Source organism: Rhinatrema bivittatum, chromosome 6 (assembly GCF_901001135.1).
Source record: "Rhinatrema bivittatum chromosome 6, aRhiBiv1.1, whole genome shotgun sequence".
Lineage (NCBI taxonomy): Eukaryota > Metazoa > Chordata > Amphibia > Gymnophiona > Rhinatrematidae > Rhinatrema > Rhinatrema bivittatum.
The window spans coordinates 88,869,135-88,888,720 of record NC_042620.1 but is presented as its reverse complement, the minus strand read 5'-3'; the positions used below and the strand labels follow the sequence as shown (position 1 = coordinate 88,888,720).

The 19,586-nt window shown below is 43.8% G+C and overlaps 1 protein-coding gene across 3 annotated transcripts in view; it reads right to left on the bottom strand.

Moving 5' to 3' along the window:
• Positions 1-2,992: 2,992 nt before the first annotated feature.
• MARCH7 (membrane associated ring-CH-type finger 7) overlaps positions 2,993-19,586 on the bottom strand; it is a 136,192-nt gene continuing 119,598 nt past the window's right edge. For all 3 annotated transcript variants that reach the window (XM_029605576.1, XM_029605578.1, XM_029605577.1), the window contains exons 6-7: positions 11,656-12,730; positions 2,993-3,191 (exon numbers count right to left, since the gene is read on the bottom strand). In XM_029605576.1, the coding sequence (XP_029461436.1) occupies positions 3,008-3,191; positions 11,656-12,730 (1,259 nt within the window). In that variant the 3' untranslated portion in view covers positions 2,993-3,007. The remainder of the gene's footprint in view (positions 3,192-11,655; positions 12,731-19,586) is intronic.

The following is a 19,586-nucleotide window of genomic DNA, read 5'->3' as shown; positions in this document are numbered from 1 at the left end:
AACTGAAATGCTGAAAGAGGTGCAGTAAAATATTAAATTAATATTCTAGAATTCTACCTAATACATAAGAACATAAGAAATTGCCATGCTGGGTCAGACCAAGAGTCCATCAAGCCCAGCATCCTGTTTCCAACAGAGGCCAACCAGGCCACAAGAAACCTGGCAATTACCCAAACACTAAGAAGATCCAATGCTACTGACATAATTAATAGCAGTGGCTATTCCTAAGTAACTTGATTAATAGCCGTTAATGGACTTCTCCTCCAGGAACTTATCCAAAACTTTTTTGAACCCAGCTACACTGACTGCACTAACCACATCCTCTGGCAACAAATTCCAGAGCTTTATTGTGCGTTGAGTGAAAAAGAATTTTCGCTGATTAGTCTTATATGTGCTACTTGCTAACTTCATGGAATGCCCCCTAGTCCTTCTATTATTCGAAAGTGTAAATAACAGAGTCACATCTACTCGTTCAAGACCTCTCATGATTTTAAAGACCTCTATCATATCTCCCCTCAGCCATCTCTTCTCCAAGCTGAACAGCCCTAACCTCTTCAGCCTTTCCTCATAGGGGAGCTGTTCAATCCCCCTTATAAAGTGTGATAATATGAAATCAGAGCCAGTAAGAATCAATCTAATTCAGAGTATATCACTAATATAAGAAAATGCCATGCTGGGTCAGACCAAGGGTCCATCAAGCCCAGCATCCTGTTTCCAACAGTGGCCAATCCAGGTCATAAGAACCAGGCAAATACCCAAAAACTAAGTCTATTCCATGTTACCATTGCTAATGGCAGTGGCTATTCTCTAAGTGAACTTAATAGCAGGTAATGAATTTCTCCTCCAAGAACTTATCCAATCCTTTTTTAAGCACAGCTATACTAAGTGCACTAACCACATCCTCTGGCAACAAATTCCAGATTTTAATTGTATGTTGAGTAAAAAAGAACTTTCTCCGATTAGTTTTAAATGTGCCCCATGTTAACTTCATTGAGTGCCCCCTAGTCTTTCTACTATCCGAAAGAGTAAATAACCGATTCACATCTACACATTCTAGACCTCTCATGATTTTAAACACCACTATCTTATCCCCCCCCCCCCCCCCCCCCCCCCCGAGCCGTATCTTCTCTAAGCTGAACAGCCCCTAACCTCTTTAGTCTTTCCTCATAGGGGAGCTGTTCCATTCCCTTTATCATTTTGGTAGCCCTTCTCTGTACCTTCTCTATCGCAATTATATCTTTTTTGGAGATGCGGCGACCAGAATTGTACACAGTATTCAAGGTGCGGTCTCACCATGGAGCGATACAGAGGCATTTATGACATTTTCCGTTTTATTCACCATTCTCTTTCTAATAATCCCCAACATTGTTTGCTTTTTTTGACTGCCGCAGCACACTGAACCGATTGATTTTCAATGTGTTATCCACTATGACGCCTAGATCTCTTTCTTGGGTTGTAGCACCTAATATGGAACCCAACATTGTTGTAATTATAGCATGGGTTATTTTTCCCTATATGCACACCTTGCACTTATCCACATTAAATTTCATCTGCCATTTGGATGCCCAATTTTCCAGTCTCACAAGGTCTTCCTGCAATTTATCACAATCTGCTTGTGATTTTAACTACTCTGAACACTTTTTGTGTCATCTGCCAAATTTGATTATCTCACCCGTATTTCTTTCCAGATCATTTATAAATATATTGAAAAGTAAGGGTCCCAATACAGATCCCTGAGGCACTCCACTGTCCACTCCCTTCCAGTGAGAAAATTGTCCATTTAATCCTACTCTCCGTTTCCTGTCCTTTTAGCCAGTTGCAATCCACAAAAGGACATCGCCACCTATCCCATGACTTTTTACTTTTCCTAGAAGCTTCTCATGAGGAACTTTGTCAAACGCCTTCTGAAAATCCAAGTATACTACATCTAACAGTTCACCTTTATCCACATGTTTATTAACGCCTTCAAAAAAGTGAAGCAGATTGTGAGGCAAGACTTGCCCTGGGTAAAGCCATGCTGACTTTGTTCCATTAAACCATGTCTTTCTATATGTTCTGTGATTTTGATGTTTAGAACACTTTCCACTATTTTTCCTGGCACTGAAGTCAGGGCTATCTGGTCTGTAGTTTTCCCGGATCGCCCCTGGAGCCCTTTTTAAATATTGGGGTTACATTGCTATCCTCCAGACTTCAGATACAATGGATGATTTTAATGATAGTTACAAATTTTACTAATAGGTCTGAAATTTCATTTTTTAGTTCCTTCAGAACTCTGGGGTGTATACCATCCAGTCCAGGTGATTTACTACTCTTTAGTTTGTCAATCAGGCCTACCACATCTTCTAGGATCACAGTGATTTGATTCAGTCCATCTGAATCATTACCCATGAAAACCTTCTCCAATTACGGGTACCTCCCCAACATCCTCTTCAGTAAACACCAAAGCAAAGAAATCATTTAATCTTTCCGCGATGGCCTTATCTTCTCTAAGTGCCCCTTTAACCCCTCAGTCATCTAACGGTCCCAACTGACTCCCTCACAGGCTTTCTGCTTCGGATATATTTAAAAACGTTTTTACTGTGAGTTTTTGCCTCTATAGCCAACTTCTTTTCAAATTCTCTCTTAGCCTGTCTTATCAATGTCTTACATTTAACTTGCCAATGTTTATGCTTTATCCTATTTTTCTTCTGTTGGTTCCTTCTTCCAATTTTTTGAATGAAGATCTTTTGGCTAAAATAGCTTCTTTCACCTCCCCTTTTAACCATGCCGGTAATCGTTTTGCCTTCTTTCCACCTTTCTCAATGTGTGGAATACATCTAGACTGTGCTTCTAGTGGTGCTTTTCTGAACATGGCAAGCACAAGGAATACAAGGAAATAATTTAAAGAAAAAAAAAAAAAAGGCAGATAATGCACTGAATGTTATTTGCTATTTTCACAGTACAATAGTAAAGTTCTCTTAAATATATATAAAATTGCCTGACATTCAGATTAAAACATATAAAACTATTAGTAAACCCTACCAGAGTTAATTTTAGCCTGCAGCCATTTCTTCATACACTCCTGGTGAACATACTGCAGACTTCCAGTACACCTGCATGGTTCTATCAAGGGATTAGTTGGTGATGCGACTCCCATCTGGCAAATTCTACATAAGTCACCCTCCTCCTCTTCAGAATCCTCTAAAAGGAGGCTGTAAGAAAGATGAAAGAAGAGCTGACAACTGCACCAATGAAAAATATAACATTGAGTTAATTTAAGCCTTGAAAGCTTTTTTTTTTTTTTTTTTTTTAAAGCTTGAATTTAGCTATAATTTTGATTATGGGATTTATTGGCGAAATTACTTACCTGATAATTTTGTTTTCCTTAGTGGAGACAGATGGACTCAGGACCAATGGATATAGTACTCTTCTGCTAGCAGATGGGAGACTGAGTCAGATTTCAAAGCTGACGTCACTCTAGATATACCCCTGCAGTAACCTTAGTTACTCAGTCTTCTCTTCAAAATCCATTGTGGATATATCTTTGCTTAAATAACTTGATTAACTTGATTAAAACTTGAACTGGTTTAACGATTTTAAAACTGGAGACTGCCAGTGCACTCAACCAATTAACACCAACACAGGACAAACTGTTGGTGTCTTGAACTAGGGGTAGCCGTGGGCGGGATGCTGAGTCCATCTGTCTACATTAAGGAAAATGAAATTACCAGGTAATTTCTCCATTTCCTAGCATGTAGCCAGATGGACTCAGGACCAATAGAATGTACAAAAGCTACTCCCGGACAGGGCGGGAGGCTGCCCATGGCCCACTTAGTACTGCCCTTGCGAAGGCTGCATCTTCTCAGGCTTGAACATCCAGGCGGTAGAACCTGGAGAAGGTGTGTATGGAGGACCATGTTGCCACCCAACAGATCTCAGCAGGCGACAGTAGCTTGATTTCTGCCCAAGAAACTGCCTGAGCCCTCGTAGAATGAGCCTTAACCTTTAGTGGTAAAGGTTTCCCTGCCTCTATGCAGGCTGCCTTGATTACTTCCTTGATCCAGCAGGCTATGGTTGCCCATGAGGCCGCTTCTCCTTGTTTCTTCCCGCTGTGAAAGACTAATAAGCGGTCTGTTTTGCACACCGGTTCCGATCTTTCCAGGTACCGTACTAGGAGTCTGCCAACATTTAGATGGCGAAGGTGGCGAGTCTTCCGAGTCCTTATGTTCATCCGGAGATTGTCGAGTGATGGTTTGGTTCAAGTGAAACTGGGAAACCACTTTCGGTAGAAAGGAGGGGACGGTGCACAGCTGTATGGTTCCAGGAGTGAACCTAAGGAACGGTTCCCGACAGGATAGTACCCTGTAGTTTGGAGATGCGACGAGCTAAACATATTGCCACCAAGAATACAGTCTTCAATGTTACAAGGCGTAGTGACAGACTGCAAGTTGGTCTGAAGGAATCCTCAGGTAGGAAGTCTAATACTAGATTGAGATTCCATAGAGGATCAGACCACTTCAGGGGTGGTCGGAGTTTACATCTTTCAGGAAGCAGGTCAAACCCAGATGGGTTGATAGCCAGATGCCGTCCACTTCGGCCCTGAAGCAGGACAGTGCAGCTACTTGGACCTTGAGGGAGTTGAGTGACAACCCCCTTCTTACCATCCTGTAGGAATTCCAGGATCATGGGAATCTTGGCTGTCCGGAGTATCCTGCGGTCCCCGCACTAGGCTTCGAATACTCTCCAGATCCGTATGTAAGACAGGGATGTGGAGAACTTGGGCGCCCGGAGTAGGGTGTCAATCACGGCCTTTGAGTAACCGCGCTTCTTCAGGTGAGTCTTCAAGGGCCAGACTGCAAGAGAGTCGAGCTGGATCTTCATGGAGAATTGGGTCCTGTCGGAGAAGGCAGGCCACAGAGGGTTCCCTGCAAGGAGTTTTTGCATGTCTGCATACCATGGTCGTCTTGGCCAATCCAGGGCCACTAGCAGAACTAATCCCCTGTGATGTTCTATCTTGTGAATGACCTTGCCTAGTAGTGGCCATGGGGGGGAAGGCATACAATAAGTCTTCCTCTGGCCAAGTCTGGACGAGAGCGTCGATCCCTTGGGAGTGTAGCTCTCGCCTGCGGCTGAAGAACCTAGGAACTTGGGCACTGAGACAGGTGACCAGTAGGTCCATGGCTGGGAGGCCCCAGCGATTTACTATCAGGTGGGAGGCTGTGGTCGACAGAGTCCATTCCCCTGAGTCCAGGCTCTCTCTGCTGAGGAAGTCTGCTGAGATGTTGTCTTTCCCTGTGATATGGGAGGCAGAGATTCCTTGTAGGTTTATCTCCACCCATGCCATGAGGGGATCTATCTCCAGAGACACCTGCTGGCTCCTGGTTCCTCCCTGGCAGTTTATGTAAGCGACAGTTGTTGCGTTGTTCGACATTACTCAAATCGCTTTGCCTTGGAGTCTGTGGCTGAATTGCAGGCACGCTAGTCTGACTGTTCGAGCTTCCAGGCTGTTTGTGTTCCATTTCACCTCTTCCTTGTTCCATTGTCCCTGGGCCGTCAGTTCCCGACAGTGGGCTCCCCCACCCTCTTAGGCTCACGTCCGTGGTGAGCAAGGTCCAGTTGGGTGGGGATAGGCTTACTCCTCTGCTAGGTGGTCTTCCTGTAGCCACCACTGGAGCTGAAAACGTACCTGCTTGTCTGTCATGCACTTTTGGATTACTCTTCTCAACATGGGTATCAGTGGGTCCTGCATCCAGGGAATCAAAAATGTGTCCTGGGCTACATGAAACAAAACCATGGTAGTTTTGTGTTTGTCTTCGCTGCGAAGAGATCTATGTAGGGTGCTCCCCATTCTCTGAACAGACTGTTCACTGCTTCTGGATTTAATGCCCACTCGTAGGGATGGAATATTCTGCTGAGCTTGTCTGCTTCTGTGTTCTTTATTCCTAGAAAATGTTGCTTGCAACTGGATGGAGTGGCTCAGTGCCCATTCCAGTGTTAGTACTGCCTCCTTGCAAAGAGTCCACGAACCGGACCCTCCTTTGTTTATGTAAAACATGGCCACTTGGTTGTCTGTGTAAACCATCACTCTCTTCCCAGTGAAGATATCTACAAAAGTGCAGACTGTATTCCTTTTAGCCCTCAGTTTCTAGCAGGTTTATTGTAAGTGTTTTTTCCTTCGGTGACCAGATTCCTTGAGTTTTGTAATGCAATACATGTGCACCCCAGTCGTGAGTGGATGGTTTCTGTTGTCAGTGATTTGATAATCCAGGGATAGGAACGGCACTCCCATTTGCAAGATTTGGCGGGGGGGTGGGGGGAGCCATCCATAATATATAGGGCTTGGTAGTGTGTCCTTCAGTGCTCGCACATGCTCCCCAGCCCGCTGATAGATGGCACAGGCGGCTCAAACACGCCGTACAGCGGCCATGTCACAACACCAGCTACAAGAGGTACTCCTGAGGGAATTCAGCACTACTGCGGAATGCAGATTTTGCGCAGAATTCCTCCCTCACCTCACCAATTTCCACCCTCGCCGGAAGACTATTCAAAACCAGAAGGACAGCGGGCATCGCGGGACAGGCAGAAAATGGCAGAGGAGACCCTGGCATGCTGTGAATGGCGCGGGTCCCGCGGCATGCCTGTGAAAGAGAATGTGTGTCGGGGAGGAGAGGGTGGGAGAGAGAGCATAGGGAGAGGATGCCGGTGAGAGAATGTGTGTGAGAGTGGGGGTGATAGAGAGCATGGTTGGTAAGAGGGGGTGGGGAGGGTGTGACAGAGCATGGGAGGTAAGAGGGTGGGTGGGGGGATGCTTGAGTGTGGGTTTCAGAGAGAGGGAGCCTATATGAGGGGAGGGGGATGCTGGTGAGAGAATGTGTGTGAGAGGAGAGGGGGGTTTGGGAGAGAGCATATGTGCCAATAAAAAGGCTCGCTGCCTGGGCGTAGAACAGGTACAGTTGCTAGTCAATCTATATCAGAGGCCATAGAGAGTCATAAGAATTTGACGAGACACTGGATGGTTGTGTTGTGACTACTTGGATTTTAGCCCCCCACTGTAGTCGACACATGGAGACGGGTGTATGGTACTACAAATAGGGCTGCTGCCATATGTCCCAGCATTGTGAGAATTTGGTGCGTGATGCATTCAAGTGAGCCTTTAATGCAGAGGCCAGTTCAAGTCTGTATTTGTCCTCTTGGAAGGAAGGCTCTGCAGAGTTTGGTGTTTATGAATGCTCCAATGAACTGGAAAGTTTGGGTGGGAACTTTGTTAGACTTCTTGAAGTTAATTATGAATCCCAACGTGTCTAAGCAGAATATGGTCTGCTGTAGGTGTGAAAGCAATATTTTTGGTTTTGAAGAGACTAGGAGAGTCATCCAAGTAGGGAAAAATCTTGATGCCTTTCCTTCGGCTATGGGCCACAGCCACCACTATGCATTTTGTGAACACTCTGGGAGTTGAGGATAGGCCAAATGGAAGTACCTTGTATTGATAACTTGTTCATTTGAAAGCAGAGGTACCACCACGAGGCCGGATGTATTGGAATGTGGGCATAGGCATCCCTGAGATCCAAAAGAGCACATCCAGTCATCGGGTTGCAGGAATGGCAAAATGGTTTTGGAGACATGTCATCTTGAATTTCTCTTTCTGAATAAACTTGTTTAAAGCCTGAAGATCTAAAACAGGTCTGAGGCCCCCACCTTTTCTGGGAATGAGGAAGAATTAGGAGTAAAGCCACTGATTGTGTTGCCTGGGAGTCAGCATTTGTATTGCATTCTGGTCTAGCAGCATCTGCACTTCCTCAAAGCAGATGTAAGTTTTTGCAATCTCCTTGTGGATCAACCAGTTCGGGTAGGCAGGGAGCTATACCGAAATTCAGTTGATACCCATTGCTTACAATACTGAGAAACCAACGTTCTGATGTTATGGATGACCATTCATGGAAGGATGAGGATATCCTTCCTCCCACTTTCGGTGTTGGCTCTGGCTTTGCTTTGTTCAAAACGTTTGTTGAGGCTTCTGGCTTGGGCCCTGTGCGTGTTTTTGCTGGAGAGACACTGGCGATTTCTTGTTTGCGGTTGCTGAGGCTGCTGCCTCTAGGTCTGGTAAGATAGTGTATGAAGGGGAAAAAAACAGTCTGTATTGTCAACATTGGTAGAACAGTCATTTGTAGGGATACCGTTTAGAGGGGAATTAATTTGGAAAGTGAGCGATGATACTGCTATACTCATGCAACCTGTCCCCCCCTTGCAAGGTAGGTCAGCCAGCTTTTCATGGACATCATCCCTTATTGCACTCGCTCTGAGCCAGGCGATTCTATGGGCTGCTATGGAAGCTGCTGACATTCTTGCAGAAGTCTCAAAGCCTTCATAGACCATTCTAAGTAAGGACATAATCAAATCAAGCATGGAGGAAGGCTTATCAGCCATAGAAGAACTGTCTTGTTTTAGTCCTTGTACACACACATATAAATACTGAGTTATATAAAATTGGTGATGTTTGATTCCAGAATTCAGCATCGCATTTTGAAACATTTTCTTGCCAAAATAGTCCAGGTACTTGCTTATCCCTACCTGGTGGAGTGTTAGAGTATAGCCTTGTTTTCTTCACTTTTTTCATTGCCGATTCGATGACAGAAGCATGTGGCAGTTGCACTGCTCCATAGTGTGCAGACTTGCACTCTAAATTTGAGATCTGCTTCCGTGGAAACGGTGATGTCCAGGATTTGTGTAGGACATCCTCCAGCATCACATGGGGAGGGAACACCATAGGCTCTGATGGAAAATTGAAAAACTTTAATATTCCATATATTTCTGCCCTCAGATTTCGTATCTTCTTTGTTTCTATCTTTAGGAAGGATACTCTTCTCTATGAACTTGACTATTTTAAGTCCTCCGGCAGTGAAGATGGTTCAGGTGGACCCTCCGATGGATCTGACGGGATCCCTGAAGATGATCCAAGAGATGTTAGTGGAGAGGCAGGGATATCTACTTCTCTCTCCGAATCCGGACTAGGTTCATGCCCCGTGGTTTCTTCTGCATCTTCATCTTCCGGGGTGAAGAGGGTAGAGACCTTGGAGAGTTGTCTTCAGACTCTGATAAACCTTGGTGTTGAGAGGGGTCTGGCACTGATGCAAAAAAAAAAAAGTTTACAATGTCCAATACCTGAAACATTGCTTGCAAGGCTGCCTTCTTCCCCTTGGTTCAGGAAGTATGGCACTGTGCTTTCTGTGGCAGGCTAGAGTCAAGACTGAGTCTTCCTTGGAAGCGCTGCCAGGAGGATAGAATCCAAGTCCCTTTGTGAGGTGGTTTGGGAGGGAGGTTCTTGGCAAGATTTGTTTTTCATTAAGTGTTCTTGTAACTGAAGTAGTCTTTCATTTATACACTTGCGAAAGGCCGGAGTATATACTGCTTGATGAGTGTGAAGATTTTTTTTTAGTTTGACTACTTCCACACCAGAACCAGCTTCCAGCTCTTCCGCAGTAAATACTATTTGTGGTCTTGACGCCATCACGATTGAGTACCCCTTTGGGCTGATTTACATCCCTAGATTTGTCATGCTTCGTTGGCATCAAGGATATCCTTTTCTGCTTCTCTGTGGCTGTCTTATGATGACTGTCTTCCAATTCCACCCATTTTAATGCCTCGTGCATCGGGTCGAGGTTTCACGCATCAGCCTAGTCGACACTTTGTGTCGCCCATAGCCCGAGTCAATGCCCCATGCGGACAGGTCTATGTTCTGTGAATCGAGCGAGTCGATGGTTCATGCATCAGGCAAATCAATGCTTCATTCCAGTTGACACTTCATGCATCAGACGACTCAGTGATCCATGCGTATTACTTCAGTCAGCGCAATGTTAACATTTTTTAGACTGATACTGGTACTAATTTCCTCAACTTAGTAGGGTGTACTGGGGGTTTTTCTACTGAGCTCTTTAGGTCTCTGGGAGGATCTTCTACCAATTTTTGTTTGCAGTTCCAGAGAAGGGGGATCTCTTACCTGGAACCATTTTGTCTTCTTAATTGGTAAGGACTGGGTCAAGCAGTGGGTTGGAGTGTAAGAACCGGATGGGTCACCTCAGCTTCTCTATTTTTTCTGCCCTTTGCTCTGGGCCCATGGAGACATCCTGCCACAGTCGCAGCAGGAGGCCTGATCATGATCTGGACCAAGGCATATGTTGCAATAATTATGTCAGTCTGATGACAATTTTGCCACATTGGCAGAATTTGAATTCTGGTGCCTTCGGTGATATTTTAGCACTTAAAAGTGCTTTTTTTGGGGTACTCAAAAGCATTTGAGTAGATAAAGACAAAAGAATAAGGCACAAGAGAAAGTGGAGTGTAACTGTGAGCTGTGCGGGAGAAACAAAAACTGACGCGATGAAAGATTCACAAGCGCACACAGTTCTGTATACTTTGAGACAATTCCATGTCAGGCCACCTAGAGGTCGTCCCAGACAGCATGGCTAATTCAGCCTACTAATCTATGGGAAAACAGACGCTCAATTTTAAAAGAGTCCATTTTCCTAACCTGTACACAGCCACAGGTTAGGAAAATGGACATTAGTTAAGCATCCCTTTTCCTAACCTGACCGCTGGCACAAAATTTATTTTTTTTTAACCTAACTTCATTTTTCAGTTCTATTGATTTAATATCGCCTAACTTCATTTTTCAGTTCCATTGATTTAATATCGTGGCGATATTAAATCAATGGAACTGAAAAATGAAGTTAGGTTAAAAAAAAATTTTGTGCCAGTGGTCAGGTTAGGAAAAGGGATGCTTAACTAATGTCCATTTTCCTAACCTGTGGCTGTGTACAGGTTAGGAAAATGGACTCTTAAAATTGAGCGTATTGAGTATTTTCTGCTTTTCTGTCAACTTTAGGGGCTTCTCAGAACTTAATGCTTGCTCTGGGGCAGGCCTTAATTTCTGAGAGTAAAAATGTGCACATCTGGCGCACAATTTTTTTGGCATTGGGAGGTAATAGCTAATTAGCCTTGTCAACATGAATTTATATTTGATGAGTGCTATTAGCTTCGCGGAGGGTTGACGTGCATTTTGGATGTGCTAATCCCCTTACTGAATTAAGAGTTTGTAGACATGCGTTGAAAATGCCCACCCAACCATGAGTTAACCAGTGTGCTCAGCTGAGCACACTGTTTTGCATCGGCCAGAATGAACTCTGAATTTAACAGAATAGGCATATGCTCAGCTAGTACAGCAATACTTGTCAAGTATATTTGAGAAAAGTTATATGAATGATATTCTGCTGACCCAAGTGTAGAGTAGGGAAAATGGTGGGTCCTATATTTTGATTTAACTTTTATTTGTATTTTATTTCTCTTATTTCTTTGTATTGGTTTATTTTTAAGGTTGTTTTATCATATATATTAATATTTGAAATTGCTTTGGGTGATTTTTTCTAACATACATAAATATTATTGAATAAATAAGGAACTAGTTATGCAATTACAGAATAAGTCTCTTGTCAGTTAACTAAGTAGATATTAGCAATAAAGATAATCCAAAAACGTCATACAAGTTTAGCAATGTGTTCCCAGAAACTGAACTTTAATTTACAATATCATATTGTAACTTTCAGTACCCTTGTTAGTAATGCTGTTGCAGAGAATTTACAAAGCTAGAAAAATCCAAACACTTTTATACTTAACAAAATTTACCTCTCTTGTATCTTCTTGAGCTTTTCAGGATCTCTTGAAGATTTTTTAACCTTGTCAGTCTCTTGTTCATCAGCTAAAGTTCTTAGTGAAGGAACAATATCTACTGTTATCATGACATTGTCTGATACAGAGCTCCCATTTCTGTGGGGCATTGCAAATCGGAAAAGTGAGCTTGGGATAATCCCTGAATTTCTTCTACTGTGAAATGAATCAGATATGGCAGTAGCAGCATTGTTTATAGATGCTGAAGGCATTGGTGATGTACTAGTAGCACTTGTACTGGAACTTCTCTGTTGTGCTTCTTCTGCAGGAGATTCTCTTCTAGATTCACTTCGAAACTGCTGAGGCGATCTAGAAGATGTATCAGAGGTAGAAGACTGTCTTGCAGACTCATCTCTTCCTTCTCGCCTCCTTCTAGAAAACAATGGTGTACACCTGTTTCTAAAAGATGACGACAACCAGGAACTTGTGGTCCTATATCCATCTTGTCTGAATCTTTCAGCATCTGAATCAGTGGTCAAAGTTTGGGAAACACTTGATAGACCTCCCCTTCGCCGTCTAAGAAATCCAAATCCCTGAGAAGGTTCTGAAGATCTATTGTTCATAATATCAGCAGTTGATGTGGATGACTGAACTCTTGGGACAGAGTATGAATCTCCACATTCCAATGGTCTTGCATTTAAAGAATCTTGGCTGGATCTCCGTGAAAAAAAAGTTGAAGACATACTAGAAGCTAAGCGAGATAATATTTGCCGCCTTGTACTCCTTCCTTCCGTGTCAGGAGATGGCTCATTTCCTGATCTTTGTTGAGGAGAAGGTGCCGAGTTTATCGGAAATGCCTCTCCTCTGTGCGCAATATGAGTAAATTCTGATGGCGTGCTTCTTTGGGAAGAATCCATCTCTCTAGTTGTGGACAAAGATCTTGAAGAGCTTCTTTGAGAGTCTCTGGTAAACAATGAGTGATGTTCAGAAGGCAACTGGCGGTTGATAGAAGTGTTTAGCCTCAAACTGCTCAATGAGTTCTCTTTTGGTCTTGCTCCCTGTGCATATGAGGTGGCAACTCTGTCTTGAAGATCTGTCATTGTGAATTTGGAGACAAGAGGGAAAGAAAGAAAGACCAACTGTTAGTTTAGAAAAATTCAAAACATTTAAATAATTTTTCATAATGTACTATGGAACATTAGTAGCCAATATGCCCATGTACTGATAAAGATACTTACTGTGGAATTTCTCCTACATATAAAATTCTGGCTTAGAGAATCTAAGTTAATACAATATTTTCTCTAGAACAATCACACACAAAAGATCAAAAATGTTTTCCACCTTTAAATTCCATTGTATTGTACTTAAGTACAAGAATTTAATCAAAGTAAGGGGTGGGGAGAGAGTAGAACAATGATCAAGTTTTATTTAAAAGCTAATCCTTTGGCTTAGCCGAAACACTGCATGCTATCTTAACAGATTCAGATCTCTGGAAGAGCCTGACTACATTATCAAGGTAATGAGCTTGGGCTTCACATAGGAGAAAATGTAACCACTAGTTGCAAAGGAGTAGTGAATATTATTCAGTCTGAAGGACCTTCTCTGCCAGTCCTCAGAGGGAAAGCAAGTTTCCCTTACCTGTAAACAGGATTCTCTATATCCAGCACAATGAGTCAGTCATAATGTGCGAGTGTTATCAGCAGACGCTATCAGCTCTAATGGCTTACTAAGCAGGCATAGGAGTTTCCACATGCAAAACACTGCCTCATGAGCCTAAGTCTTTTCCAAACCGTAGGCTTTAGCAAGGTAGTGGACTCCTCAGATAATAGGACTAAAGAGGATTAAGGGAACTCCATGAAGATAGCAAGAAGCTCATTTAAAACAAAATCGAAGAAAATTCTTTTTCACTCAGCACATAGTTAAGATCTGGAATTCACTGCCAGAGGATGTGATCACAGCAGTTAGTGTAACTGGGTTCAAAAAAGGTTTAGTAAGTTCCTAGAGGAAAGATCCATAAATTGCTATTAATTAATAAGCTACTATTGCTTAATGTTTGGGTACATGCCAGGTACTTGTGACTTGGACTGGCCACTCTTGGTAGTCCTGAGGGAATTCTGCACTACTGCAGAGTGCAAAATCCCCCAATCCCCACCCCCCGCAGAATTGCTATTTTCTTCACAGAAGTTGGCAATTTTGCGCAGAAAATGGCAGAGGAGATCCTAGCATGCCGTGAACGGAGCTCGCCAAGATGAAGGTCCCTGGTGCGCCACAGGATGCACACCACTTGCGGCGAAAATGAAGGCCCCCAGTGAGAGTGAATGAGTGTGTGTGTGTGCGTGTGAAAAAGGGACTGTGTGAAGGGGTGCATGAGAGAGACATAGGTAGCCTGTGTGAGGATGTATGCATGAGAGAGAAAGGGAATGTGTGGGTGTGTATGCAAGAGGAGAGGGACCCTGTATGAAGTGATATGTGCACGAGAAAGTGAGGGAGTCTGTATGAGGGTGTGTGTATGTGCACTAGAGAAAGGGAGCATGTGTGAGAGAGGGAGGGACAGAGGGAGCCTGTGTGAGGGGCAGTACGGAGAATGAGGAGAAACTGGGACTGGCGATAGAGTGGAAGGGGTTGAGCGTAGAGGTGGAGGGGAGAGAGATACGGAGTTGGGGCCTGAGAGGGCAAAGTGGCCAGGGGAGTAGGGAGAGTGAGTGGAAGACACTAACAGTGAATTTCTAGGGAAATTCTGCTCAAAATATTAAATTCTGCATCTAAGTAATAACTTTTCTGTATTAATTTAAAATGTAATTACTTAAAGACTGTCATGTAAATTGTGTTATTTTGACCAATATAAAGTTTGCAGAATTTTAAGTTTTTGTGCACAGAATTCCCCCAGGAGTATGTTGGCAACAGGATACTGGGCTTGATGGACCTTTGGTCTGACCCCATATGACAATTCGTATGTTCTAAGGTGGGTATTAAATATGGCCTGTACCCTCAGTTTCCTATACCAAGTTTTTCAAGATTCTACATACAATCCTTCAGTTGAATAAAAGAGGAAAACATCACCTGGAGAAAGTTAATTTTGAACCTCTCTCGAACCAATTTGTTCTGCTTCTGCAATCCAGGATAGGCCTCAATCCCAGACTCATTGAGGATTAAAAAATGCAAAGAATAGAATGTCTAGCCATATTACTGTGAAGGTACAAGCTTGATCATCTGCTGAAATACAGATGTTACATCCAGCTGCAGTTAAGCAGACTGTGTAATCCCTTCCATTCACTGATCTGAGGAAGGTAAGAGAAGTATAAGTGGTAGCCATATTCCACAATTTTCAGGACCCACCTGTCCTTTGTAAGGTGGACCCCGTCCAGGAAGAACTACTAAATCCTTCCCTGTCCCAGAGGTGAGCGAGCCTCAAAACTAGCCCCAGGCTTAGGTTGTGACTGCTGATGAGCCTTTTGATAACTCTTGTGGCTGCTGCTGGTAGAGAATGCAAGTTGCTTGATGAAGTTGAAAACAGCAGAAAGAATCCTTTGGGAGAACAGGCACTTGTAGAAGAAATATCTGATTTTTAACCACTAGTAAAAAGTGAGTTTGCTGAGAATTCTCTTTGAACCTTAAGACAATTTTTGTCCTAAGTTTTCCAATTGAGACTATGCTCACCTGTCTTACTATGAATGGTCTGCAAATTCCAATTTCTTTATGGGCACCTAATTTTGTTTTTTTTTTTTAGTGTAGACAAATGGATTCATGACCAATGGGTTAAATGCTCCCCTGCTAGCAGATGGAGACTGAATGAGGCTTCAAAGCTGACATCACCCTAGATATACCCCTGCAGTGACCTCAGCCCTTCAGTATTCTCTTCAAAAGCCACTGTGGACATATTATTGAAAAACTTGGATTACAACTTGGTTAAAAACAGACAACCATAACTATATTCAACCAAACACTGAATCCCAGCAAGATTATATATGCCCTGATCTAGGGATTGGGCAGCGGCTTATCTGTAACCTCTTGGAATAGATATTGATTTCATAGGCGATTCCCTGGCACAGTTCTTGAGCAGCCTTGGGCGGGATGCCGAGTCCATCTGTCTACATCAAGGAAAACGAAATTATCAGGTAAGTAATTTCTCCATTTCCTAGCAGGTAGCCACATAGAATCAAGACCAATGAGATGTACAAAAGCTACTCCCAATCGGGCCAGGAGGCTGCCCGCAGTCCAGTTAGGACTGCCCTTGCAAAGGCTACATCCTTTTTGGGCTTGAACATCCAGGCGGTAGAACCTGGAGAAGGTATCTAAGAAGACTGCCTGAGCCCTAGTGGAAATGAGCTTTAACCTGAAAGGGTACTCGCTTTCCTGCCTCTACATAGGCTCCCATGACCACCACCTTGATCCAGCGAGCTATGGGAACCCACGAAACTGGTTCACCCTGTCTCCTTCCACAACAAGCGGGCTGTCTTGCAGACCGGTTCTGAAACTTCCAGATACCGTATCAAAAGCCTACTGATGTTTAAATGGCGGAGGCGGCAGCGGCATTCTTCTGTGTCTTTGTGCCTATCTAGGGATGGCAATGAGATGGACTGATTCAGATGAAACTTCAAGACAACCTTGGGCAAGGAGGATGGAACGGTATGAAGTTGTAATGCTCCTGGGGTCACTGGAGGAACAGTTCCCGAGAATGCCTGTAGTTCAGAGATGCAACAAGCCAAGCATATTGCTAACAGGAACAGTTTTCAGGGTTAACAAGTGCAAGGAAAGACTGTGCTGCAGCCAAAAGGAGGGCCCTGCCAAAAACTCCTATACTAGATTAAGATTCCACAAGGGAACCGGCCACCGTAGGGGTGGCTGGAGGTGCTTTACTCCTTTCAGAAAATGGGCCATGTCCGCATGTGCCGACAGGTGGGTTCCATTCACCTTGCCCCTGAAACATGAGAGCTGCTACCTGGACCTTCAAAGAGTTAAGGGTCATCCCTATATTCAAGCTATCCTGTAAAAATTCCAGAACCAGTGAGATTTTGACCGTCCGAGGGGCAACATCCCACTGGGCTTTACACCAAACCTCAAATTCTCTCCAGACCCACTTATATGCTAAGGATATAGAGAACTTCCACATACGGAGCAAGGTGGTAATTACTGTCACCGAATATCCATGCTTCATCAGGCGAGCCCTCTCAAGGGTCACACCTTAAGACAGAATAGAGTCGGATCCTCGTGAAGGACTGGTCCATTCTGAAACAGGTCCTTGTGCGGTGGAAGGCACAGGGGGATCTCCACTAGGAGTCTCTGATGTCTGCATACCACGGACGCCTGGGCCAATCTGGAGCTATTAGTAGGACTAATCCCCTGACACACTCGATCCTGTGAATGACCCTGCCCAGCAGGGGCCATAAGAGAAAGCATATAGTAAGTCCTCTTCTGGTCACGTCTGAACGAAGGTGTTTATAGAAACATAGAAATGACGGCAGAAGAAGACCAAACGGCCCATCCAGTCTGCCCAGCAAGCTTCACATTTTTTTCTCATACTTATCTGTTTCTCTTAGCTCTTTGGTTCTATTTCCCTTCCACCCCCACCACTAATGTAGAGAGCAGTGATGGAGCTGCAACCAAGTGAAATATCAAGCTTGATTAGTTATGGGTAGTAGTTTATCCCTATTGATCTCTTCTGCGACAAAAATCAGGGAACCTTTGCATTGAGAAATGCAGCCAGCAGGTCGATGGATGCGAGGCCCAAGCGATCTACCACCAGCTGAAAGGCTTTGGCCAAAAATGCATATTCCCCTGGATCCGGACTCTCCCTGCTTAGAATGTCTGCTCTGATGTTGTCTTTTCCTGAGATGTGGGAGGCCAAGATCATTTGTAGATGTAATTTTGATCATTCCATAGGGAGATCTATCTTCTGTCAAACTTGCTGGCTCTTGGTCCGTCCCCCCCCTGTTGTTGCACTGTCCGACATTACACGGATCACCTGACACTGGAGTATGTGGCTGAACTGTAGATATGCCAATCTGACTGCTCAGGTTCCCAGGCGGTTTAATGTTTCAGAGCACCTCTTCCTTGGTCCAACGTCCTGGGCCATCAGTTCCTGACAGTGGGCTCCCCAGCCCTGGAGGCTCGCGTCTGTCGTGAGAACCAGACAGTTTGGCAGGGTCAGGGTTACATGCACTGTGCGTACTGATGCTCTATGGTGGGCAAAGGAAGATGCACAAAAAATGCACGCAACATGGCACCATCGTGGCCTACCACGTGGTGTGATCCTAAAGTGGAGCCTAGCCCTCCAAGGACTGCTCAAACCTGCTTGGAAGCCCACTTCCCTTAATCCCAATGGGATCGGGACAACATTGGTATGGCATACTGAGCAGGGAGACCAGAGGAAGTCTTACCGAATCCTGTCCAATGTCTCTGATAGGGAGGAAATTTTCTTTTTTTTTTTAAACCTAGCTGGTAAGCCATGAGCCCAGGTAAGTACAGAGACTGTCCCTGGCTGCGGGGGGAGAGGGCTTTAGCCATCACCGCCGCACTTCCTGCACCCACTGCCTTTCAGCTGCTTCAGCAGCAGAGCCATGCCGGGAACAGGCTACCAGACCAAGGCACACCTCTGAGAATCACTGAAATCACCTCAGGAATTCTCAACTGGGGGAGGGACCTTTAGGTATCACCGCAGGAGAGCAGGGATCAATCTTTCTCCTATTTAAAACTACAATTTCTTCTTCTAAAAGGATACAGCAATCCCCATAGTGAAAGCACATCTACATTGCTAGGAGACAGAGATACTGATGGGCTGATGTCTAGGGTGACATCAGCTTTGAAACCTGACACTCCATCTGCTAGCAGGGGAGCATAACACCCATTGGTCCTGAGTCCATCTGTCTACACGCTAGGAAATCTAGATATTTTAGTAGACTGCTTTCTTTTCAGCCACACATCAGAAATGTAGTTAAGGGCTGTTTCTTTAAATTGTGTTTTACATAATATTAAGCCCTCTCTTAGTAATTTTAAAACTGTGGTGCAATCTCAGGTAATTTCTCCAAATTGATTACTGTCATTTGCTATACTTGGGTCGTCTGCAATTATCACTTCGAATTCTCCAACTTCCACAACACTGTTGCCAGACTTAGCACTGGATCCCCTCTATGGGAGAATATTACTCCTATTATATTTAAGCTCCTCTGTTTGCCTATTATATGGAGGGTAAAGTTCAAAATTGTTACACTTGTCTTTAAGGCCTTAAATGGATTAGCACCTGTGTTTTTAAAAAAAAAAAAAAAGTACCAACCATGATGCACTCTTTGAAACCTATTAGATGTTCTAATAGGGCCAAACTCTCTGAAATGGCCTGCCTGATGACTTGACGGGTAAAACTTCACTCAAAAAGAAAAAAAAAAAGCAATTTAAGACTTTTGTATTTTCCCAGGCTTTGCTGATAACAATTCATCTCAAGTACTGCAACAACTGATACTTACAATTGCTTAGAATGGGCCTACTTGCAGGATAGTCTTATTTCTAGCAGATAGTAATATCATGCAGTTTATATTGTCACGTACTGCTGTTTATGAACATTTGTAGAGGAAGTACATCATTTAAATTAAATACTCTAGGCAATGTTTGCAGCATGTCTCAAATGGCTTTATGTTGTGTTTGATGCTTGCAGCACATTTTATTTTGTTTTGAACTGTTTTATGTTGTTACATAAAGTTGTAAGCTAGATTTTCTCTTATTTTATGAATGTAAATTGTGATCTGCTTAGAGATTTTGATATTCATTTAAAAAATGTGTATTCTGCATAAACTGTCATCGGGCTGTAGCAGGTTGACTCCTACTGCTGAAGACTGTAGGATGGATTGATGCTATTTAATCAGAGCAGTCTCCAGCACAGGTTGCATCTGCCATATGGTCATGCACACCTTCAGCTCACAACTAGGCAAGGATCTGTACTCCTATGGAAGCTGCCAGAA